Source organism: Lytechinus variegatus, chromosome 3, assembly GCF_018143015.1.
Source record: "Lytechinus variegatus isolate NC3 chromosome 3, Lvar_3.0, whole genome shotgun sequence".
NCBI lineage: Eukaryota > Metazoa > Echinodermata > Echinoidea > Temnopleuroida > Toxopneustidae > Lytechinus > Lytechinus variegatus.
Genome location: NC_054742.1, coordinates 58,242,881 through 58,269,727, shown reverse-complemented (window position 1 = coordinate 58,269,727; position 26,847 = coordinate 58,242,881). Strand labels below are relative to the sequence as shown.

At 37.5% G+C, this 26,847-nt stretch overlaps 2 protein-coding genes across 2 annotated transcripts; one reads left to right on the top strand and one right to left on the bottom strand.

Moving 5' to 3' along the window:
- Positions 1–770: 770 nt before the first annotated feature.
- On the bottom strand, positions 771–8,888 carry LOC121412086. The gene is made up of 5 exons (XM_041604995.1): positions 8,667–8,888; positions 7,889–7,949; positions 6,475–6,654; positions 1,710–1,883; positions 771–959 (listed from the first exon to the last, which is right to left on the bottom strand). Exons 1-5 carry the CDS (start codon positions 8,699–8,701, stop codon positions 771–773), a joined length of 639 nt encoding a protein of 212 aa, XP_041460929.1. The 5' UTR covers positions 8,702–8,888.
- Positions 8,889–14,664: 5,776 nt separating this feature from the next.
- Positions 14,665–26,847, top strand: LOC121411480. Its single transcript, XM_041604244.1, is given in 4 exon segments — positions 14,665–14,738; positions 17,034–18,827; positions 18,829–25,309; positions 25,990–26,847. Coding segments are annotated over 3 exon segments (8,427 nt in total). The 5' UTR covers positions 14,665–14,738; positions 17,034–17,162; the 3' UTR covers positions 26,271–26,847.

The following is a 26,847-nucleotide window of genomic DNA, read 5'->3' as shown; positions in this document are numbered from 1 at the left end:
GTTTTGACACAAAATCATTTTGTCCACCGAATAGATATCGCATCGGAACGAAATGAATAGACAGGGAGACGAATTTTTTTGTGTGTGTTTTGACACAAAATCATTTCGTCGACAGAATAAATTTCGCATCGGGACGAAATGAATTTTGTGGACGAAATTGATTAAGGGTGACACAGAATAAATTTCGTATACGAAATCACACTGCATCATGACGAAATGATTTTCGTTTGAGTGAAAAAACAAAGTGTGCATACAGAATTTTCCATTGGACACTTTGGGCGCCATTTCGTTGGATCAAAATTTATTTTGTACATACGAAATAAATTTTGTGGAGCAATCACATTTCGTCTTAACGAAAATTGATTTCGTCGGACGAAATTAATTTTATGTGACAAAAAATAAATTTCGTATACGAAATAAAACAGCGTCATGACGAAATGATTTTCATATGAACAAAAACACATTTTGTGTACGGAATGGCGTGAACTGGACGGAATTAAACATCGGACATTTAGTGCGCCATTTCGTTTGATCAAAATTCATTTCGTATGGCACGCCAAATAAAGTTTGTGGACGTAATTACATTTTGTATAGACAAAATTTATTTCGTGCATTTCGTCGAGACGAAATTAATTTTATGTGACAAAAAATAAATTTCGTATACGAAGTAAAACAGCGTCATGACGAAATTATTTTCGTCTGAATAAAAACATATTTTGTGTACGAAATGACTTGATTTGTACGAAATATACTGGCGGACACTTGGCTTGTCATAGTAGACATGTTGTAACGTGTGCGGTGGCCTTAATACGTACTTGCCCTGGAAGAATAGACGCCACGGGGACTGCAAGATATTCCTTGAGCTTGCCCATAGCCTCCTTCCAGACGTCATCCACCAATTTGGCCACCTCTGGGGACAGGTCCTCGGTTGGTGAATAGGTTTCTCGATAAAGAAGTGTCTGTACAAAATAATTATGAGAAATCATCATGTATGCAGTCAAGTGATGTCATTACTTAATACATTTATTATATTCTGGCAATTATTAGACACCGAATCTTTGCGTTTGAGCCGATACCAAGAACAATCTTTCGTTGAAATTTCAGTACATAACACAAAATAGTGTCTCCCCGCCCCCAAAATACGGAAGAAAACAGAATAAAATAAAATGCGTTTTTAATTGGATGGCATGGAAATAAGATCTTTTTTATTTATGTTTTTTATTAAGAAACAGATCAAATTACAATATTTACAGTTATTCAATGAGATTGAAGAAATCCCGAATAATCACACTTACAAGGTAAGAAAAAATAGGAACAAGAAAAAAAGGGCAGAAAATATGATTACAACAAATAATCTGTTATAAGCAGCACCTATGTAAACTTATAAGCCAGGGTTCATATACATAAACTATCTTAAGTTTCAGCTATACAGCAAACTCAATAGGTCGTATGGAAATAAGATCTTGGCATGAATTGACCAATCTTTGTTTTAAATGCTGCGAGTGAGCCAAAAATTAACCTCTTTAATACACAAAAATAAACTTTTGATAGATTTTGATATAACATTCAGACAAAATAGTATCATATTTTACTCTCTTCTACCCTTACCTTTCCTTTTCTTTCTTTTTTCGTTTTCCTTACTTCGTTAAAATTGTGTTGGGTCCGTGGCCCCCAAGACCCAATCCGTACGCCCGCGATTAATATTTTACCTTTCTGAGGGCTTCTGAGCCGATCCATCGTGAGTTATTGACTGATGAGACAGGTTCCATCGATATCCCGCCTTCTCCCGTTGAAGCATGTTGCTTGTAAAGATCTTCGTAGATCTGTAAAGCTTCTTCTGCTGAAGACGCGTAGTGGCATTCTCGATCTCCACTATCTTCGTCCTACACAAAATTAAGATTCAAATCTTTAAGACGTTTATTTCATTTCTATCACAAATATACATCAAATTTTATTTTATGTTTATGTATTCCACAGTCGTATTTTGCAACTGGGATATTCAAGTTCCTTGTAGATTTTTTTTTTGTTTTACCCTGTTTTTTCTCGTAAGTTTATATCTGTTCTATATTATTAATTCAATTACTATGTTTTTATTATTTGAATGTATGTATTTTGTATTGTTTTCATCGTGAGAAATAAAATCTATCAATCAATCAAGCAAGCAAACATGCAGCAATCAATCAATCATATGCATTGGTGGAAGTCCGTGACGTCATATTGTGGGGGTGTGAAACAATAGATCAAATGAGGGGATCCACCGAAGGCATTGAAGAAATTGAAGAAATTGAAGGATTCGTTCACATGTACAGATAAACGACATAGTAACATAGAACAAAGATGTAGCACCCGTCTGTAGTGGAACCTGTCGTTAGTGGCCAAAAAGGGAACATGATTGTGTTTAAAGGTCAATCCACCTCAGAAAAATGTTGATTTGAATCAATAGAGAAAAATCAGACAGGCACAATGCTGAAAATTTCATCAAAATCGGATGTAAAATAAGAAAGTTATGACATTTCAAAGTTTCGCTTATTTTCAACAAAAATAGTTATATGAACGAGCCAGTTACATCCAAATGAGAGAGCTGATGACGTCATTCACTCACTATTTCTTTTGTTTTTTTATTGTTTGAATTATACAATATTTCAATTTTTACGAATTTGATGATTAGGACCTCCTTGCCTGAAGCACAACATGTTAAAATAATGGAATTCCACGTGTTCAGGGAGGAATGAAACTTCATTTCACATGACAATGACAAGAAAATCAAAATATTTCATATTTCATATAATAAAATACAAAAGAAACAGTGAGTGAGTGATGTCATCAGTTCCCTCATTTGCATACCGACCGAAATGTGCATATCACTGTTTTATGAAATGAAGCGAAACTTTAAAATGTCATAACTTTTTATTTTACATCCGATTTTGATGAAATTTTCAATGTTCTGCTTGTTGAATTTTTCTCTTTTTATTCAAATCAAGTTTTTGTTGGGGTGGACTTGTCCTTTAATAGAACTTGTTTATAACTTTTTTGGTTTTCCTTGGGTGTCTACACCTGCAGCAGAGTCGCGAGAACACCCAGGCGCGTACGCAAGGGGGGGTTTCGGGGGTTTAACCCCCCCCCCTTTTCGTTTTTTTTTTTTTTTTTTTTTGCTTGTCTCCCCAGAGGTCGGTCTGGTCAAGGAGTTATCGGGCAAGAGCCTGATAACTCCTTGGTCTGGTTACGGACAGTAAGACAATAATGAACAGAATCTCATGTTTCCGACGAAAAACACAGAAAAAAATTCCGCTCGCTTCGCTCGCTCCATTTTATTATATCTTTTATTTCCGCATGTCGCCGACATGATCACGGTATCGCCATTAACAAGGCCATACATGATTATCATGATGTATACTTATGAATACAAGTGAACCAAGACAAAGACATACGTTTTCTTACAAAATATGTTTTACCAATATGAAAACCAAAATGACGGAAAACGCTAAAATGTCGGTTAGCTCGCTCCGCTCGCTCGTAATAATTTATGAAATTCCATAAGTATCTAGTCTCCTGTTCAAGGCCGTATTATGAGTGTTACGAATAGAAGGACATGTAGCATCGACTAATACTTGATTTACTAACAAACTATTGACAAGAAATGTATGTTTTGACGGGAAAACGCGAAAATTTCGGCTCGCTCACTCCGCTCGCTCGTAATAATTTATGAAATTTCTTAAGTTTCTAGTCTCTTGATCAAGGCCATATCATGAGACTTACGAGCAGAAGGACATGTATCATCAACTAATATGTAATCATTACCAACAAGCTATTGAGAAGAATTGTATGTTTTGACGGAAAAACGCAAACATTTCGGCTCGCTTGCTCCGCTCGCTCGTAATTATTCATGACATTTCTCAAGTTTCTAGTGTTCTGATCAAGGCCATATCCAGGCGCGTAGCCAGGGGGGGCAACCGCCCCCCCCCCCGGCTACGCGCCTGGATATGGCCCAAAACGTCCCCAAAAAGAAAAAAAAGGGAAAAAAGGAGAGGAGAAAAGGAAAAGGGAAGGAAGGAAAGGGAAGAAAGGTAGCTTTGTGTTTTTTCTATTTATTCTTTATTTTTTTCTCAAAAGAGAAACTCCTTCACTATTCTTGCTTTAAATTCATATATGAATTTTGCTTCCGCGCTGCGCGCGGTTAAATGACAATATTGAAGTTCTCCATTGTTCCCCCACCTTTTCTCTAACCCTGTTTTTCCACCTCAGCTATGTGCTTCTTGCCAGTTAAAGTTAAAATTGTATACATTAGGGCATGAATTTGAGTAAGGTTAGGCCGAAGTAAATGTATGAAGTTATCTTTTTTTTTCAATTGATCGCGCAACTTCTGGTCTGGTCTGCTCCGAGCGGGTAAAATCTTTATATCAGTTTCTGCCGTCACCTCCATAAAGTCAGCTTCTCCCGCTTTTCAGCTCATTACTATAAACAACCATAATTTGGGGGCAAACAGGTTCCTAATTTAAAAAGAGGAAGGTATGGAATTCGTGTCGTATTAAATAAAAAAGTGCAATATTTTTTTATCAAATTGTATTAAACTTCATGTCATTTCCCTGTATACATTCATCTCCTGTCCTGTTTTGCGCCCTCAATTTGAAATTTTGAATGACACTTAAGTTTCTTTATATTCAAAATGAAGCGCTTCAGGATAAGTCAAAAAAAATAATCATCCTTTATTATATAGATAGATAATTTCAATAAATCACAGAAGTTTCATATTTATGCGCACTATTTTCCTTGTAATGAAGTTCAATAATCTTAGAAAATCAATTGAATTAGAGACGATTGGGTATTAGAGATATCTACATTTGATGAAACGTCCGCCCTTTGAAATTTCAGAGTTTCATTGCTCATCGCGGGGAGGAATATCTTCCTCTACCAATCTTCTCCTCTGTTTTGCGAGTTAAAAATATGCACTGATGCTAAATTGTTTGTAATCAAATCTGATCTTTCCAAAGAAAGTTTCAATATATCTTTGAGAATACCCTTTTCTCGGGACCCTTTTTATGGCAAGAAAAATTGATAAATCACTTTAGCTTCCGCGCTTCGCGCGGAGTTATTATCATTTTAATTTCCTCCATTGTATACCTCTTTTGTGCGCGTTTACAATCACTTTTGAAAACAAGGTTCAAAATCGCAATATAGTCAACCGAATTGGAGGTACTAGAGACAAGAGAAACGGCTCCTTTTCATTTTAATTTATGAAACACTAAAAGCTTCGCGCTTCGCGCGGGAGGGGGAAACTCCCCCTCCCTGCACCCACCCCCTAGGGAGCACGCTTCGCGCGCTCTGTAAGTGTTCGCACGCTTCGCGTGCATTTACCGCCCCCTCCAAAATGAAATCCTGGCTACGCGGTTGGCCATATCATGAGTGCTACGATCCGAAGGACATGTAGCATCGACTATGATACCAACAAACTATTGACAAAAAGGTTATGTTTTCAACGCAAAAACGAGAACATTTCTGCTCGCTCGCGGGTCATGACCGCACTGTTACATACCCATCCCCACTTAAATGTTATTGTCTTATTTGCAGCGCTGAAAAAAAAATATAAAAAAAATCATCACCTCCCCCCCGCTCATCACTTTTTAGAGACTGGGCGGGAGATTTAAAAAAAAAATATGCTCGAAAGCCCCCCCCCCCCCCCTTTCAAAAATCCTGCGTACGCGCCTGAGAACACCTGTAATCTTACCAGATTGCCTAATCTTACATTGTATCATGTTCAATTACAGGAAATTGGTATTTGGTGTATGGAACCTTACAAATTTCCTTAAATAAAACACCATTTTCCCCTTCGAGATCAAAATACGCGCTGCTGATTGGTTGAAAATCAAGTTGCGCATGATTTTTGGAGTTGCGATTGATTGCAACTTTTTATGCAACGGGTCCCTGTTCTGCTAAATTGTAGAAAAATTCATGATTAATGAATATACAGAATTATTCTGTTATTGCTTTCTGCAAAATCTTGTTTTTTCTGTAAAATCAGGGGTTTTTTTAACAGTGTATCTTAGCAGATAATATTGTATTGAAAACAGTGTCACGTTATTGTGTATAAGGTCATAAAAATTGAACCGGCTTCCATTACTTACAAATATATTTCATCGGGGCCCGCAATTCTACAAACTTGCCTTTATAGGTCCCATTATATTTCATTGACTTAGATCAAGGTATTTTTAATACTTGACTGATTGTATCACGTTACTTGTACATTTTCATTTGTATGTAATTTCGTTGTATGCATGTTTGTTGTTGCCTTATTTTGTATGAAACAAATGTAAAAAAAAAACGAAATATGAAAATAAATGAAATGAAAATATAAAAATATTCTAATTGATAAATCTGTCAAGTGTTAATGTATACCGGATGTTATTTGCTTGTCAAATACTGTATCAATTTTATGGATAAATAAATTGTAACTGGGACAGGAACTGAAAATTTAATTACCGTCGCTGACCCTTTTGACGTCAGATGGGTCACCACTTTGAAAGGAAAGTCTTTTCCTCTGGAAGACTCATTTCCGTCCACCTGATCACCTGATGATGTTAATTTGTCAGATGAGATTATGTTTCTTAGGATCTCTACTGAAAATAACCGATTATTTTCAGGGGCGGCAGCATGTGTGTCCTGCACATTATAAAGAAATCGAAATAAAAACACACGATAACACCCTTACTAACAAAAGGTCATCGTTATTATGTCTGTGAATATACACGTAGGACAAAACTGTCATAAGATTAAAATTGTCTGGGTCAGAATTTTGAAAAAAAAAATAAATTTCTTTTTATTTATTTTTAGGCCTAAAGCCCAGTTATAATTCAAACTGGAAAGTAATTTAATCCAATATTGTTATTGTTTTTTGTAAGACTATTAGATCATGCATATGCATTGAAATATCACGAATTATTTGAAATTATTATAATAATGTTCTTTAAAGACTACCTGTTCTTTTAAGCATAAAAATTAAATGAAGTCAGATACTCGTCATAAATAGTAGGCCATGACCGCCGATCTATGTGACGACCATTTCAATCATAAATGATTATGAGGTCGTCAGCATTCGTCGTCAAACTGGGAAATAATAGATAACACAGAAATCAGTGTTTTTTCGGATTAAAACAGACCCTACACTGACGTACTGTGCAGAATGATGCCCAAGTATATTGGAGAGGTAGTGTTTTTTTTTTCAATTTACATTATCAAAAAGGCTATGCATTTATTATGACCAGATAAAGACTATTGGTTCTACCCCAGCGATATTCCAGAGGTTACAGTCTTAAAAAGCAAGAAATTGGCCCTCCTTGAGAAAGAGACCAAAACTATCCAATGTTTGATGGGGGGGGGGGGTCCCGTTTATTACAGACCATATAGAGACAATTCAGAATACCGGCCTACAGACGGGGGTGTTTGGGGAACTGGCCCCTTAAAAATCCACAAAATTTCGCAACTGCATCTTTTCCAGAAGTTTGATGACTATTGATAGGACACTCAGTGAACTTTGGATATTCACTAACAATACATACTTAGAACCAGATAAAATATAAAATCAAATATTGTCATTCCAATTTGTTTCAGTTTTGTTTGCTTCGCAAGAGGGCCACTCATAGAGAAAAATAAAGCTCTGTCTTTGGTTTCGTCATATATTGCATTCGATTTAATGTATATATTACAGCTGGGGCTGGGTCAAACGTGGAGGGGGAAAGGGCTAGGGGGAAGTTCCCTAAACGCAATAAGATGGTATTTGTTTAACATTTTGTAGGTTAAAAAGTGAGGGGTTGCCCCCCCCCCGTCCCCAATTACACCGCCCCAGCACCATGGCGACGTATACGTAGCTACTTATAAAAATTAATATCATCCTTACTTGAAGAACGGCTGCTTTGACCAGCTGCTCTTGCACAGGTACAATGACTGGTTCGTCACACCTGTATGTCACATCAGTAAACATAGTAAATTTATAATAGTTCATGTATTACTTCATCGAGAAAAAAGAGTCAACGAAATTATATGTTGTCTAAATGTTATAATCAATATTGACCTTCATTAATAACGAACGATTAATAATTGATAACGAACGATTAATAATTATAATTGTATATTACATTATAATAATCAAGGGCGGCGATGGGGGGCAAGGATATCTAATTGTGTCTTCGTTTTTTTTTTCTCCAATAATGAGGGTATTGTAGAGATAAAATCTCTATTTTCACGTTCTTCTTTCTTCTTCCTCAACCTTTGTTAATCCTATTGTTTTTTCTTCATTTTTCACATTTTATTATTTCATAAATCAAAGGAGTGACCAAGCTGCCACCTTGCGGCGGTACCCCTGAGTGTATTTGCCTCCCTATGGGAAAAGTTATTAATTATTGATTTGACATATTAACTTCTCTAGAATAATGGAAAAGATGTTGCCTATTGTGTCATATTAGTGTAAAGTAAATTTTTACAGCCAATAATTTTGTAAAACATAGCATTATAACATCTTTTTTCATGGGCGTCAGAGCAGATGATTATTTTTGTGTTATATAAAAATCTTAGCTCTAGCGTGATATCGAGATGAGTTTATTAGATTTCCCGTTTTCCACTGCAGAATCTTCAAATGGATTTGAATAAAAGATATGATTTTCATCATTATCACTCACCAAGGCTTATTTGTAATGTTGATTGACGTCGCCATATTTATGATCACACATTGTTTTTAGGCTCTACGACATTGACGGATGTACTTCTCAATTCGGATGAGTTGCCAAGTCAGTTGCTTTCCGAAGTGAGTTACAAATAATAGTCATGATATCGAGAATATATGGTGGTGTTCAAATCCATATAGGCTTCATCGAAAAGAAATCATGTAAAAACAAAGTAAGACAAGAATGAAAAAAAAATCGTTATACATGAAATTATCTATTTCATGAAAAGAATGTACTTTTTCATATAAAATCCTTGCGATTTATATTTTACTAATGGTACTCCCTTCATTTGTTAAATTTATAAATATACTTGTTAATTTTTGGGCAAATGTAATGGGTAAGCCTATAACTGAAAGCAAATGTATTTATAAGTATAAGTGGATAGCCTTGCTGGTTTAAAAATGTAGACAGGTATATCTCTGAGACTTTGACCTGATCACATTCTTTTTTTTTCAATACGTTCTACATGTATTTTGTTGTATTCGGACTCGGTGATACCGTCTTTACACACGACTCGGTTCGACTGTTGAATCCTCAAGCAGGGTCGAACGCTGCAAAGAGGGAAAATGTGATCGTGTTTATACTGAAACAAAAAGGCGAGTTTGCGACACGGCCCGCGGATCACTAAACAGACGTCAAAAATATGCTGTGTTTGACTTCACATGCGGGTTAATCGCCGGTTAATTGACACGGTTTTCTGTTTACAGACGAAAAATAGGCGAGTCTGACCATGGCCTGACTCGGCTCGCGGGTAATTGACAGATACGAGAATTTGGCGGATCAAGAAAGCCGTAATCGACACGGCTCGCGGATTTAATTTAAATTTCTTTTGAGATAATTCATTCATTACTCCGATTCCTTCAACTATTATTATTACCATCAACACAGTGTTTATTTAGAATCATTATCAAGCATGTCGAGAGCAATCCCAACCCAGATTACTGTATCATTTATAATATTTATACATGTTTTCCTCCTTCAGTTTCACCCAATTAATAGCTTTATTTTTTTTCTTTTCTACAAAGCAAGCAATTTCATACAATCCTCTCTTCAATCTACATGTATTGTTATTCATTCAAAATTGGTTAAATATATATTTATGTTAAAATGTGCATTATGTTAAAGGTATATACATTTAGTCTACTCCTAACCTTTCCCCATTCCTGTATTTGACATTACTTCTCCCTCTCTATACTTTTCTTTTTGTATCCCCTTTCCAGTATTATACATTAGTATACTTTGTTATTTTTTTTACTGTTTCGCTTGTTTGTTTACTAAGATTTTACTATGTACAAATTCATGCAATTCAGCCTTTGGCTGCTAATTGAATTTTTATCACAATAAATACCATTTATCTATCCATCTATCTATCTATCTATCACACTCGCGTTTACACAGCATAAAATTGCCGTATGGAGCACGGCTCGCATGTCGAACCCTCGAGCTGTATACTGTGTAAACACGGAAACGGTGTGTGTTTAATTAACCTTCATGAAAATAATACATCGGTATATGCAATTGATTTCATAGTTTTATTTCAAGTGAGGAGTAAACAACGGGGTGAAGAAGAAGAAGAGAGAGGGAGAGAGAGGGAGAGAGAATGGGTTCAGGGGAGATCGGGGGCAGGGGGGGGGGCGGGATAGAGGGTGTGATTGATCGGATAGGCCTACATAGCTGTATGCCAATGTAAAAAGAAAATACATGTATTTAATGGAAATCAAATTGATCTTGAATTTAAAAATATCAAACAATAAGATGCTTCTTATAAACGGATCGAAGAGACCAAACCATGTAGATTTGGAATTGGCAAGTGGAGATTTTTTTTTTCTAGATTCCTGTACAAGCTTTGCTTTTTTCGGCAAGCCCCTCCGTTTTACTTTCAAATACAAATGTCATTTCAGATAAATTTATTTACTCAATTGTGTTCTTTAAATTTATGATTATTTATGTATACATATTATATTTCGTAGTATTTTCGACCTTGTTTTGTTATGTTTATTATATTATTGCTATGTTCATTATACTATTGTGAAACGGAAATAAATAAATCAAATCAAATCAAATCAATGCACCATCGACTACCATAACTCCTTCTGGATTTTACATCTAACTTTGATATGTACACCTCTGAAACTTTTTTTAGGTATATAATCACCCCGGAAACTGATGCATATGTACCATTAACAAGGGTTTTTATAGGCGCAATTCATGCAGTTTATACCCGGAGTTTATATCTTTAGATCAAAGTACTTACCCTCGATCTATTCGAGTCTTATTCGATATCGCAGCAGACGACAACATTAACGTGAAACAGTCATGCAGTACATGTACCTGTCGAATCCTATAGTTGGCAAGTTATAAGTTCTGATCTGATATATTTCCACGAGCATTTAATACAAAAGCGAAATTTTAGTAGTATCACATTTTCCGCATGATAACGAGACAACAAGCAAGCAGTATCAATATTCAATGACAACAGGAAATACAGTAGTGCCTGTGCCAACAATATACTGAAAGAGAATATCGGTATAGCTCATCCGATGTGTCATATATCCGGGTATATGTCGTACTAATTTGCCACGTACTTTGACTCCTGCCTTTATATCGACTGTAATATAATAACGTCAAAATACATTCAGGGGCCCGTTGCAGACTTGCAATCAATCGCAACTTGATTTTCAACTATCAACAGCGCGCATTTGGGACTTGCGATTGATTTTTTGACTTGCGTTTAAACGCAACTCTTTCTGCAACGGACCCAAGAAGTGACACTCAACCTGGCGACGATTTCGTGAGATTTTTGGTCTGTCGGGGGGGGGGGGGTGGAAATGATCAGGCTCTCGATCATTTGAAATTGGAGGGGAGCTATATATAAAATGTATAAATATAGGGATCATGTACGTCGCCGGGGATCGCCATCCATGCAAAATTTGTTACCTCCATGCAGCAGGCTTTACATGATATAAGCCCCCAAACAAACAAAACGAGGAGGCAATATCTGAATGTGGTAATATCTCGGGCAAAATCGTTCAAGCAAGCAAAAATGTTATTTTTTTTTAAATTTGAAATGAGAATCTAATTCATGACATAATATCTGTAATAAAACATGACCCTGAATACATTAAATTTGGATTTATCATAACTGCACATTGATGCAAAAACCAAAATCAATGTGTGTCGAATGTGCTGAAGTTACAATGTCAAATAAGGCGCTTAAACCGTCAGAGCTTCAGAAACACCTAAACATAGAACATCCGAAGATTGCAGGAAAGCCAAAAGAGTGTTTCGAGAGGAAAAAGGCTGGATTTTATTCACAGCAGAATTACACTTGCTTACAGATGGGGGGCCCTTAGCCCCAGATATTTCATGACCAAGAAAAGAAAAGAGAGAAAAAGGAAAGAAAAGAAAGAGAAGAAAAGAAAAGGGATAAGGGTAAAATATATATTTTTTAAAATATTGTGTCAAAATCTATCTCAAACTTGGATATTTGTAATAAAAATGTCAAAATTTTTGCTTGCTCGTCATGCTCGTTCGCAATATAAACCATATCAAGCCCCTCAATTTTTTGGCTCATTACGCCACTGCAGCAAAAGATCAGAGAGTTACGCACTAACATGCTCTTTATAATTGTCGAGACAGTATATAGTCATATCCTTTTTTTTTAAGTTGAGTTGGTGGGCCTCGAAAAAAAATCTGAGATTCAAGGTGGTCCTCGAGTAAAAAAAAAAGTTCAGAAGCACTGCTCTAAGTTATGTTGAATACTTCCCTTGGAAAGATCAGATTTGATTACAAACAATTTTAGCGACAGTGCACATCTTAACTCGCAAAACAGAGGAGAATTAAGATTTATGCCGGGAGGAAGATATTCCTCCTCGCGCAGAGCTATGGAACTTTGAAATTTCAAAGGGCGGACGTTTCATCAAATGCAGATATCTCTAATACCCCCATCGGCTCTAATTCAATTGATTTTCTAAGATTATTGAACTTCATTACAAGGAAAATAGTGCGCAAATAGTTGGTGAAACTTCTGTGATTTATTGAAATTTTATAAAACAGGATGATGTACAATTTTTTGACCTAATCTGATGCGCTTCATTTTAAATGATAAAGAAACTTAAGTGTCATTCAAATTTACAAACTGGGGGAATGTAATAATTTGATTTGATTTATTTATTTATTTCCACATTCCAGTAACAAAAGTATATACAAGTGTAATCATTTTTTTCTCAGCATAATATAACAAGCAAATGACATAATTAATAACATATGCATACATACATTCTAACAATCTAATTTAAATATAGTTATACCTGGTAATTTTTTTTAATTATCAAAGCAAATAGCAGAATATATATATATATAATAATTTATTGGTTGGATTGCTTAACTAAGCTGGTCGTACAGACTGTTTTACCCGAAGGATCATCAGCGACTGTATATATAAATATATATATATATACATTTTGAAATGTGGGAGACCTCCTTCTTAATAATACTACTATCATTTTATGGACTATCACAATGATGGTTGTATTGTAATGGATTTGTTGTGACGTAAACCACTGGATTACAGTTAGTATCCAAGTGCGAAAGAGCGAATTAAGCGAACACAATTATCAAATCGTATTTCAAGGGAGTGTAATTAAAAACTAATTCAAGGGAGAAATTGCGGTGGTAAGCGTCGCTAGTAAGCGAGCGTTAAATAATAATAATAATAGCTGGATTTATAAAGCACATTTTGCCTGAGGATACAAAGCGCTGCTATCATTACCCCAGCTTTAGCTCAAGCTACCATCACCAGCGCTCAGTGCATTCAAGGAAATAATCCTGCCGGGTACCCATTCACCTCACCTGTGTCGAGTGCAGCACAGTGTGGATAAATTTCTTGCTGAAGGAAACGCCATGGCTAGGATTCGAACCCAAATAATTTGCATAAAAAACAGAGGATATATGATTAGGGTATATTATCAATAACGTAAACTTTAGAAGATGGCAAGAAAAAATATATAAAAGGAGCAAATAGCCTGGGTGTGTGTGTATTTGAGTTTTGTCAGACGTGTATCAATCAGATATGATTATTTACGTCTGGGACCGACCTTTAACGTCACCATCCGAAAGACGTGACCAGGGCTCGAACCTCGAACCTCTGCATCAATTTGTAACTTCCCCACTGCTTGAATTACAGGCGCACGTACGCCACAACGCCCAGTTTTAAACAGTCGTGCTTTGTTCAATGAAAAATCATTTTCTCACTAGTTAAAGTGAGATGAGATTGAAAACAAACATATAGGATCATCAGGAATAAGGGTGCCATATGAAATGAAAGGTACATTCTTACCATTTTAGTCTTAATTTTTTTATACCCTCGCAAATTTGACCCTATAAACACGTCCTAGCGAAATAGATACCTTTTTTTTATATTATTTTAGTGTTTTTGACACCCTTATTACTTTACTTACGTAACGTGCCCAATTTTGAAAAATAACCCATCCCTTTTACGTGTTTTTTTTTTGGTCGCGCATGGTATCCACTTTCTAGCTCCCCGGGGCCCCTCCCCCTCTCTCCCCCTATTTCTCTTTCTTTTATTTGCGTGTTTTGTTTTTAAACCCCAGCGGGGAAAACAGTTATATTTAATACTGATCTCCCCAGTTTTGCTAATTTTATGGCATATTCTTAAATTCCAAAACATGAAATTCATAAGTAGACGTGTTATAACCATGATAGGTATATTGGCCGGATTAGGGATTGGGCCCCTTTTGGGCTCACACTTGGATGCAAAAAATAAGCAAATATTATCATATTATCATATTTACCATTATTCAATATATTTTTTGACAAATTCATTTGGTTGCATATTTGTTAAGAACATTGAGAACACATGTACAGAAAGAAAGGGCCTGGAAAGAAAAAATATCCTGTAGTACTATAGTATAATAATACTTCCGCTTGGGTCATTCTGCGCATGCGTAATATTTCCCTGTTGATGTGATCCCGATCCGAGGAATAGAATTATTGCTGATTTTCGAGGTAAACTGTTCAGAATTTGTAGTCATTTATCTGCTTGTAAATAATAACATTGTTGTGTGACAGATTGAGGGATGATGGGTAAGGTATGATTGAGGATTATCACACAATTTTCCATCGAAACGCAGCATATTTTGCATTATAATTTTACATGATGGCCCCACGCCTTGTTATTTTTGTAATGTTACCTTTGCAATTATGAAAATGTTGTTACGTTTGTTCAAATTGTCGTACTGCTTCTATATATATATTTTCACTCCAAATTTGTTAGTCATAATGCCCAGGCGCCATTAAATCTGCCAGACCAAGTGAATATTAAGTATTTTTCTTCTTTTTTTGGGTGGTAATAAACTGGTAATCAGAACATGCAGAATGAGAATGTCAGAAATCACATTGACATTGTCAGATCGAATTTGATTTTGAACGGAAGATATTCTAACCCAGAGTCAGAGAGCCAAGAAGGTAACCATAGCATAGCATAGGCTGCCACAGGTAACAAATACTAACATGCATGAGTACCTTCGATTTGAGGTTGGGGTACCAAAACACCCAAGATTAAAGAAAAAAAATCATTCACCCACCTCAATTCTCATGATATTGATGAAGGTCTGATGGGCAGCATAATCCTGACATCGAGGCAGTAGCCAGACTCTGAAAGAGGGGAATAAAAGGCAAGACCGTGTTCGTTCACTCGCTTTCAAAATTGCAAACAAAACTGGCTGATCGATGTACAGATGGCGCGTGCGCAAAAAAAACATATTTTCAAGCAAAATTATTAGACTCTGCCAAATTCGCGCATGCGCCCTTGGTAACTACATCTTTACGTAGATATCTACATTTGCGCATTATAGATTCTATGTAACCAATAATAAATCAAATATACACATAAAACTCATAAAAATATTGTTAGAAATGTGTGTATTATATTATAGTTCCAAATACAATTTTATGAGTTTTTATAATAAATCTTACACCCATATCAACGATTTCCAAATTTGCAAATTAGCTAGCAAGAATTAATCACGAGCTAATTAACTAATATGCAAATTTGGAAATCGTAGATAAGGGTGTAAAATTTATCATTAAAATTCATCAAATTGTATTTTGAAACTATAATTTAATATAAGACACATTTCTTCTAAATTTTTATGTGTATATTCGATTTATTATTGGTAAAATAGAAGCTATAATAGGCAAATGTACATATCTACTTAACCTAGAGGTGTAGTTTGTTGCTGATGACACAGATTTGAACTAACCCCGCATAAATGGCGATCTACATCCAAAAACTTTGAGCCTGAAGAATCCCAACTTCAAAGAGGTAATAATAAAACTGATAATAATAATGGCATATTTACCCAGGGTAGCCACTTCAGTTCCGAAAACTGTTCTCCCAGCAAGCCCTGCTATTATCATTACCCCATACTGGGAAATCGGATTGGGGTATAAGTGGATTCATTTTTCTTATTTTGTATTTATCAATGATATTATGTGATATTAGATATTGAGTTTCATTTTCTTTTAACATTTGGTTTTATTAGTGCAGTAATAGTAGTGACGGGCATGAATTTAGCGTATTGTGGCAAAGCATGCATTCATTATCGGATGCTTTTGAAATATATGCACTGAATTAATGCATTAAATTTGCATAAATTATTTTTTGAAGCGGATTCAAAATGAACCTTTGTGATTTGGGTTACTGACTTAATCTATTTCACAGGTACATGTACACATTAATCTTAAAATGATGCCTGTTTGTTTGAAACCTTATATGTCATTTTTATACACCGTCCTAGACGGGACATATGGTATCACGCTCGGTGTCCGTCCGTCTGTTAAATTATCCTTGTGAATGCGATAACTTCAGTTTAACTTAATTAAGGCTCATTTGTGTGTATGATACTGCATGTAGCATGGATCTCAGGAAGCCTATCGATTTTGAGGTCAAAATGTCAAAGGTCAAGGTCACAGGGACATGATATCATCTTCCCCTTCTGAAGTCCTTTTAAACGCGATAACTTCAGTCTAACTTAACCTTAGGCTTATATAATTTGGTGTGTTTGATACTAGCATGGATCCCAGGAAGCCTATTGATTTTAAGGTCAAAAGGTCAAGTTGTCACCTTCTTGCTTTACCAAAAACTCAATTTTCCATGTTACAGGTGGGCATATTATGTGCTCCCCCAGCGACACTCTTGTTTCTTTAATTTTAGCTGAGAAATAATGTCTTTCTTTTGCTTGCAGCATCAATGGTCATGTTTCTCATGTCAGCCTCTGTATTTCTGTTTCCCTTCAACAGATTACACACCGAGCATACCACATGGTTTTTCTTGTCTTCAAAAGTTTGGCTGTCCTTCAAAAGTGCTGAAGTCATATCAGAGTGCCCTCATGAAATAAACCCAAGTGAAGGAACTATCAGTCAACGACAATGGAGCAGGAAAATGAAGTTGGGCAGTTTAACCTGACTGTACAAGGTACAACGGAGGAGGAGGAGGAGAATAAATCAGACACTGCAAATAAAAATGATCAGTGTGAAACCACCGTTCATCCTGGTCTATCGGGAGGTACCAAGGACACGTGTATTGGGGATCCGGACGACATTCATGCAGCTCAAGGAAGCATGGAAGATCTTACCAATCAGAATGTGCCAGTTAACCCTGAAGGTAATGTTGATGGAGTGAACAAAGTAGGGATAGAGATTCCAGTGGATTTGGAAGATCATTCCTCTTTGGAACCAGTGGGAGTGATCTCTGGTGCTTCAACAGCTGCTGTTACATCTGAAGTGGTTGATAGTGAAACTCATCCAGAGGGGAATACTCCAACAATGTCTACTAAAGTACAAGAGATCACACACGAAGATGCAGAGACGTTAGATCCAGGTGAAACTTTAACTGAACTTGCCGCTTCAGGCACTACTGTCTCCACGGATGAAGTAGTGGTATTATTGCAAGAAGTCCATAAAAACCCTATTTCTTCATCAACAGATGATCAGAAATCTGAAATATCAGTCCAGGATAGCAGGGATTCTGCAGGAGAATGTAATCAAACTGAAGGTATTGTGCAGATTGACTCACAACTCAGCAAGGAACTGATTATGCAATCCGTTGATCAGACTGGTACAAGTGCTGAGCAGGGTGACAACGCACTCTGCAGAGGAAGCCCAGGAGTTGTCCAGGTAATTGGTGCAAGTGAGACTGGAGAAGATGGAGAAGAATCAGCTAAACCATCTGCTTCCCCATCTCAGGAATCATGTTCAAGTAAATTTGTTAGTACATTCAGTGGAGACCATAATATCCCTTCACATGCAGAGTCACTTCATGAAGATAATACGTTGGTGAATACATCAGCCGTTGACATTACCAATGATGAAGCTGTTCCTTCAATGCCAGTTGACCCTATGACAACAGGTGAAAATGCATTTGTTAGTGATATGCCCTCAACAGAAACAGAAATTGCTATGACTAAAAAGCAAGGTGAGGATACCATAACTTCTACAGTTCAAGAGGTTTATCAGCAAGGTTCAGATCATACAGACCTCGCTCAGATATCACCAGTGGATACTAACGTTTTAAATAAAACAAGAAATGTTTTGGGAAATGAGTCTTCTGATTTTGTGACAAGTACTTCCACACAAGAAGAACGTGGGTCTAATATGTATGAAGGTACTCCAATGGATATAAGCATCGACACTAATCAGATAAATGAAGCAACACCACGGGATAGCATTCACGTGGTAGATGATGACAGAGGGCAAATGGCTATGGAACTTTCTACAGATGTGATTCAACCAAACCAGTCTTCAGCGAATGGTCCAGGTCAGCAGTTAACACAATTCATAGAACCAATGGTTTTATCTGAAGAGCCAATGGATGTAACAGAAAGTGCACTTCACATCTCCAGCAGCCAAACATCCGTAGACACAATAGACCCAAGTGTAGTCCCAGGCTTAGTTTCTGAAATGTTGGGCAAAGATTCTGAAGCACATGCATCCCATCATCTTTCCAGTGTAACATCTTCAGATGCAGTAGAGTCTCAAGAATGCGGTCCTGATATGGAAGAGGAAAGGCTTGAGGAATCAAGCAAAAACCCCTGAAGAAATTTTACAGGATGAAGGTGTTGTCACTAATGCAGTCTATCAAAAACCATCTATAGAATCAGGTGGAGAAGTAACAAGTGATGTTTTGATAAGTTATGATGAAATGGGATTAACAGATCAAGTTTCAGAAATGGAAATTGATCAACCTGATCAAAGGGATGATGACGAATCTGAAAGTCAGTTATTGTCTCAAGAAAACATCGCAAATGCCTCAGTCATGGAAGCAAGTTCATGTTCTGGAACAAGCTTGGCATCAAAGGAAGAGCAAGAACAAGGTGAAAAAGATCAAGCTAAGGATAAGGAGATGGAAGAGCATGTCCACCCAGTTCCAACCACACATTGTACAATAACGCCAGACTCACAAGCTAGTGATGTAAAAGATAAAGATATTGCATTACTTGAGCCAAGCAGTGCAGAAGCCAAAACCTATTCTTGTGATACAACAACTGCTGAGTCTGGATTGGCTTCAGAAATCGAGCAGCCTTTGCAGAAAGAATTGATTGAAGAATGCCAGTCTTCAGGTACAGACCCACTGAAAGACGTACCTGAAAGTTTTGATGAAAATGAGCAAGTACAGCAGACACCAATAAACCCTGCAGTCAAGCCACTGGCAATGTCTTCAGGACAAATAGATTTGCTACGTGATCAGGATACATGTGATTCAGACGATAGAACAATAGTGGATCAAAGTGCTCATGATAGTGACAGTTTGGCAGAAGAGGCGAAACCATCGAATACATGCAATGTCAAAAAGATGCATGAAAATAATGCATCAACTAGTATGCAACTTGAACATTTAGAAGATAATGAGCAACGTCTTGTTGAAGACGGGAACAGATTAGCTGGTGAACATGTTGCTGATAAGGTTGGTTCTGGTTATACAGAAGATGAGAATAGAATTGAATTACCTGTTTCTTTGGACCAGAAGGAAAAGATGGCTGTTGAAACATGTGATGGTGATACTGCAGAATACAGTGATCATACTAGTCATGTGCCTGATAGTAAAAATTCAAATGCAGAAAGCAGTGACGTGCAAGGAGAGCAATTAACAGAATCCCATGGTATCCAAACTGCTGTGGGAGATGTTGACAATGATGATGAACAAATGACTCCAGAAATCATTCTGAACAAAGGTGAACTGTCAGGTGATGTTAAATGTGATCTGGGCAAAAATATAAGTTTATCACAAGAGGAGGTTAAAGGCAGATCAGATTCAGGTCCAGTGGCTGGAAATTCTGGGGTCACAGTTGGCAGTATTTCTGAAGATAATCCGGTTAGCATAGAAATATCTTCAGAGACAGACATTGTCCATGATATAGAGCAGGTGAGAAACCTTGATACTCCTGTATCGAGTGAAAGTATTCAAGAGAACATTGTATTAGAGAATGATGAAACAGATAAGACTGTCTCAGCAGCTGGGTATCATACACTGACTTTCAGTGAAGAGGCTCAAGTATCAAGTAAAAATGAAACCAGTGCATGTCAACAGGTAATTAGTCAAGAGAGCACAACATATGCAAGATTGATGCATGCACCAAGAAATGATAGTCATATTAATGACCCAAGTCAGTCTAGTACAGAAGCTATAGTAGAATCATCATCTAGAGAAATTTCAGAAAGCAGCTATGAAGAGAGTAGAACAGATGCGAGTGTCATGCATCCATCACAAGATGACAGTCATACGTTTGACCCTAGTCGGGCGAGTAAAGAAGCTGCATTTGAATCATCTGAAGAAATATCAAAAAGTGACTTTGAAGGAGAATCAAAAACCACTCTTAATGACACTGAATGCAAGTCTTCAAAAACTATTGATGAAAAGAGAGGTGAATTACCTTCTGGACATTTGCAGGAAACCATCTGTGTTGAAGTGCATCCTGATGAATTAGAATCACACCAGAAAGATGACTCACAGCTGGAAGAAGAGAATGAGGAGATTCCCATGGTTGTTGATGTGTGTGACGACATAGAGGCTTCTGATGCTGCTGACAATGAAAGTAAATCTAGTGCCGAGATGAAGTCCGTCAGTGATATTCCAGAGGACATGGAGGTTTCTTCTGCAGAAGACTCTTTGGGTAAAGACATTGATGAAATAAATGATGTAGCAGAGGCAAAGTCCACAGGTGTGTCAGAGATTGAGCTAGTTAGTGATATTGCAGGGAATAAGGATCACTTATTGACATTCTCTGCAGAAGGGTGTGATCATGTTAAAGACATTGAAGAATCTACTGAGAAAGCAGAGGAACATACCACATGTTCGACTGAATCTGATGCTGCAGACAACAGCAACACATGTAGCAGTGGAATAGAGTCTGTCAGTCATATTCCAGAGGGACTTGTGGACAACAAGCCTTCATGCACATTGTCTTTAGAGGCACTCGATCCCAGTAGCAACGCCAAAGAAATAAATGAGGTAGCAGAGACAAAGACAATAGGGGTGTTTGATGTGACAGACAATGAAAATGGGTGCAGCACTGAGATTGAGTTTGACCGTAACATTCCAGAGCAAATTGAGGACGATGAGGCTTCACATACATTGTTTGCAGAAACACTGGATCCCAGTAAAGAGATCAGAGATGTAGTTGAGGCAGATGAGATAAATACTACAGAAGTTTCTGATGTGACAGACAATGAAAATGAATGCAGTACAGGAATTCAGCCAGTCAGTGATATTCCAGAGGAAGTTGTGGACAAAGAGCCATCATATACACCTGCAGGAGAATCTGATTGCAGTAAAGACCCTGAAGTAATAACCGAGGTAGTAGAGACTAGTACTGCAGGTGTCTCTGAGTCTGTCAGTAACATTCCAGAGAAAACCGAGGAAAGCAAGTCTTCACATTCATTGATTTTTGCAGAAGTCCTGGATCCTAGTAAAGAGATCGAAGAATTAAGTCATGCAAGAGAGACAATCACAACTGGGGTATCTTATGTGACAGACAATGATGATAAATGTATGGCTGAGCAAGAGCCAGTGAGTGATACTCCAGAAGAAATTGTGAACAAGGAGCCTTCATGTACGTCCTCTGCTGAAATACTGGATCCCAGTAAAGACACTGAAGTAATATCTGAGAAAGAGGAGAACACTGATGTGTCTGAGTCTGTAGGAAGTGAAAATGCATTGATGGGAACTACACCTATGGATTCTGCTGTTTTATCTGTCAAGATGGATGGTTCTGGGGATGATACTTCAGTTGCTTCATCAAGGGGCATGGAAATGGAAATATCTGTCATAGAAGATGTTGTTACCCCACATTCCAAAGAAGAAGAGGTGGTCCTTCGAAGGTCAGAAGATATTGAAATATCCACGATAATGTCCAAGAAATCATTAAATGAAGAACTATCAACTCATCAGTCGGTGAGTTTCGAACCTGGAGACATCACTGCTGACACTACTAATATGGAAGGAAAAGAGGCGATTTGTGATGTTGATAAAAATCTGGAGATATCTGATGCTGCAACTGAGTTTGCTTCACAGGAAAATAATGATAGAGCTGACATGACAAAGGATGTCTCTGGTGAAGAAATCGGTAGTGGTAATAAAGTTCATTTAGAGCCATCAAACATTGACTCATATGTTGAAGCAAGTGATCTTGAGACCAAAAATATGCATAGTATTGAAGAGGATGGAGCTGGGCAGTCAATTCCTATTGCTGCTGATTTGACAGCAGTTGATGTGACTTCTGTCCCTGATGAGTTGCAGGAAGGGTCCAGTCGAGAACTTGGAAACATATGTCAAGATGTTGGACTGTCGGATTTAAATCTTAAGCAAAGTGATGAGACCATAGATGTTGATGAGGCTATGGAAATTGATGGTGAACAGGAAATCCAAGAATCAAATGAAGAATCAAGGGTGGAATCAACCAGTTCTGATGCCAGTAGCCGTGTAGTGGAACAGGCAAGTTTTGAAGAACAGAGACATGTGGAGTGTTCAAGAGAGAAAGAATCAGAAATATCAAAAGATCAGGACTCTTCTGAAATGGTTACAGGTGTATTAGAGTACAAGGAGGTGTCATCCATGAATAATGATGAGGAGCCTATCCAGGATTTATCAGTGGATAAAAATCAAGACAGCAATGCCATTGAGTCAACAGTTCTTTCAGATATTTACACAGACCACAAAGACACCATTGCAGCAGAAAGTGTGTTGGAAAGCTTACCAGAAAGATCTGAAAGCACCTTTGAAGATGGTAAAAGTACAGCAAGCGAAAATGTAGATGAAGAAGTCCTTCCTGCAAAGGATACTGAAAGTGTTGAAAGCGTTCAAGTTGGAGATGATGATTCTGTGATAATGCCAGATGGAGTAACTGACCAGAAAGAAAGAGTTAGAGAAGCATCAATACAACAAAGTGATGAAAGGCAACTATCCAGCGGCGAAGTTCTACAACTCAAGGATTCACAGCCTGAAACAAGCATGGATTCTGAAGATGCGGGAATTGACTCGACCCCCAATGAAACACAGGAAGGACAGAAAGTTGATCAGATGAGCAGAGAATCAGACAGTTTGGAGAAGCTTGAGAGGGAAGATGATACTGTACCCATTGAAGAAAGAGTTCAGACTGTTCGGAAAGAAATGGAAGAGGTGTCGAAAGTCATTGGCAAGATTAGTGATCAACTGGTTGAGAAGATTGATGAAGAGGACATGGAAATACCTGTATTAGAACGTTCTCTTTCTGCAGGAGAGGTTCCGGTCCTTGAAGGTGAAAATCTGGCAGAGATTGATGCACCCATCTTGACCCTGGCAACCTCACAAGAAATGCAAGATGACAAAGATACTCCAGATGGTGGTGATACCAATCAAGTAGATAATGCCAATTCTCTGAATGTAAGTGAACCTGACAATGCACCACAAGAGAGAATAGAAGTTATACCTTCCAAAGAATTTGATGATATAACTCATGCAACCAAGCAAGCTGATTCAAAAGTGGAAAGGGTTCATGATGATGATGATGCATTGTCAGATCAAGAGGATGGTAAACTGATGATAGATGAGGGATCTGCAGAAGACAATGATATCATTGTATTGGATGATTCAGAGATGTGCAAGGATGTCAATGATTTCAGAGTGAAAGAATCTGCACCTGAATTGGTACCCTCTGATGTAAATGTCGAAGCAGCTGACAACACTAGTAGGGGAAGTGCAGATGTTTCCTCACAGAAGCTGGAGAATGAAAATAAAATTGATACACCGTCACAATCCTTGACTATTCAAACAAAGGATCCACAGCAAAGCATTGCGCAACTTGCAGTGACTGCTCAGCCAGCCGACGAAGAAACAGCCAATATGATATTGCAGGAGATATTAAAGATGTCCGAAACTATCGGGGAAGGTGTGGTGGCAATTCCAGTCACGACTCCAGAAGGAGAAATCTTGAAAGTGCCTCTGACTGTTGACCAAACTGGTGTGTCCAGCTGTGTGGATGATGGAGAGAAAGCCATTAATGAAGAGGTTCAGGTAGTTGTTGAAGAAAAAGTAATGGCTCCGGAGATGGACCACGTTCCAGAAGAGAATGGAGCTGAAGGCCAAATGGGAGATGCCTCAGACCATCACTTGCAAAGTCAAGATAACTTTGATGAGGCAGAGGTGAGAGCCCTGGAGTCTGAAGAAAATCAATCATCTCCTGTTTCTGAAGCCAGAAAAGCTAAAAAGAGGATATTTTCAAAGACATGTCGGTCCGGGAAGTGCTCTTGTAAACACTGCTTGGAAGCGAAGAGAGCAAAGCAAGCTCCTCCCGAACCTACACCTGATGAAAGCAGTAAAGCCAAGAGAAAGCCATTGCCTACTAAGTTTAAGAAGCTTGCAATAACCTTTGCCCCTACTATGAATAAAGTCAAGTGTTCATCCTGTATTTTAGAGTTTGAAACTGAACAAGATATGCAAGCCCACTTCAAATCTACCCATGCTAATCAGCCAAAAATGTGTTCCATTTGCCGACAATCATTCCAAAACGAAGAACTGGTCAAGCTACATGAATTGTCTCATGTAAAGTCTGGGATGTTTATTTGCCTAGTCTGTGACAAATCATACAAGAGGAAAGCAGACATAGTGCGTCACTATAAATCCCATAAGGATCCAGTTCCAAGCTCTGTCAAAAGGAAAAGTTCAACTGAAATTTTTATCGTAGCTGATGACCTGAAGGAAGCCAAGCCCATTCAGCCTGGAAAAATTAGAAAACTGACCATTACTGAGGATACCAAGAAAGAAAAATCTGCAGTGCGCCCAAAGGAATCTGAAGGGGGAGCAGAGATGAAGGCAAATTCAAATTCCGTCCATGCCAAAGGTCCTGTGAAAACTCCCTTGCAAAAGGTCAAAGTTGAAATCAAAAGTGAAGCCAAGCCCAAAACAGCCTCTGCTTCTACAGGTGGACCTTCCAAAAATAAGCAGTCACCGGTACAACCCAAGACAGATCTCTTCTCCTGCAAGCTATGTGGGAAAGACTTTGTTCATGAGGAGCTGCTTGAGGAGCATAAGAAAATTCATACAGGTAAGTTTGAGATCTCACATGAATGGATTTACTACAGACTTATTTCAAGATTATCTAAAGATGCCAGTTTTATCGGCGATCATCCAAACTGTCGTATTGGTGAATTGCAAAACTTATTCCAAGAAAATTGTGTCCAAAATTTATGGTATACTTCCAAGCATGTGAAAATTGGTCTGAGAAAATTTTCCTTGGAAAAATTACATGACAGGACTACAAAAGATCTTATCCTAATTGTCATGATATGAGCAAGAGCTTCTATGATATAAGCAAGAGTTTGGAATTTCAATCTCAAAACCAATATGCTTTTGACAGGCCTCAGTATTTATTGTTTATTGAATTATGATTTATTTAATCTCAAATCAAAGAAGGAAGTCATTTAATATTAGTGTCAAATTCATAGTCAAAACATGTTCAATGTTTGTGATATTTTTCTCCAAAAAAACAGTTTCCTTTTTTTCTTTGCATTGCATAATAAAAATGCACATTTTGAAATAATATTGAAAAGTATTATTAAAATGATCAATAAATTTTCCAAACAAAAGATCCTTTTTAAAAGAATTAATGTGTAGAAATAAAATGGATATCTGAAAATGTAGGTCATTGTGGTAATAATGATACGGCAAATGTAGATTAAAGTGGTGGTGATAACCCTGGGCCTGTTTCTTGATATCCTTTTACAGGAGAGTTCCCATTCCCGTGCTCCATGTGTGACAAGGCATTCAAGGTAGCGAACCAGCTGAAGAAGCACGAGCGTGTTCACACAGGAGAAAAACCCTACATGTGTCAATATTGCAATAAACGTTTCTACAGCAGCAGTAACAAGAAGCGGCACGAACGCACCCACACCGGCTACAAACCCTACGTCTGCAGCGTGTGTGATAAACCGCTGAGTGAAAAGTGGATCTTGAAGAAACATGAGAAGATGCATCTTAGTATTGGTGGAATCTCGTTTGATGATTAATGGGATGAAGAGCCACTTGGTCTACACCCGCTTTGTGTACCTTCCGTTAGGTCTCAAACCGCAAGGTCTAAATCCTACTTTATCTCCAATTGTCTACTGACCATTTGATGTAATTGCCATGTCACCCGTTAACTATATTGTTTAATTTCTAGTTATTCCTTCCCCATTTCATCTAACATCCATTTGGTAACACCATTTAGTCAATATGGTCAGGTGAACTGTTAATGAATGAAATTTTCATTTTACAAAGTAAAGAAAATAATTAGTATACAAATTGAAAATAGGACCATCTGGTCATTAGAATAAATAAGAATTAGGCAAAGTGTGTTTTAGACCAAGATCTAGAGGAGTGTAGACCAAACGACAATTAGACCAGATTGATAGTAGACCAAGTGGGTTTATCCTGTGTGGGAGTCCAAGTGAATGTAGACCATTGATGGCAGGTCAGGAGTTTCATCTTCTAGTGGACAATTCATGCATTACATGCACCGCTATTTTCTATTATCATTGAGAAGCCTGCGGGTTATTCACCTTTCCTAAAATATATGAAATAGCACAGGATGCGAGTGAGAATATA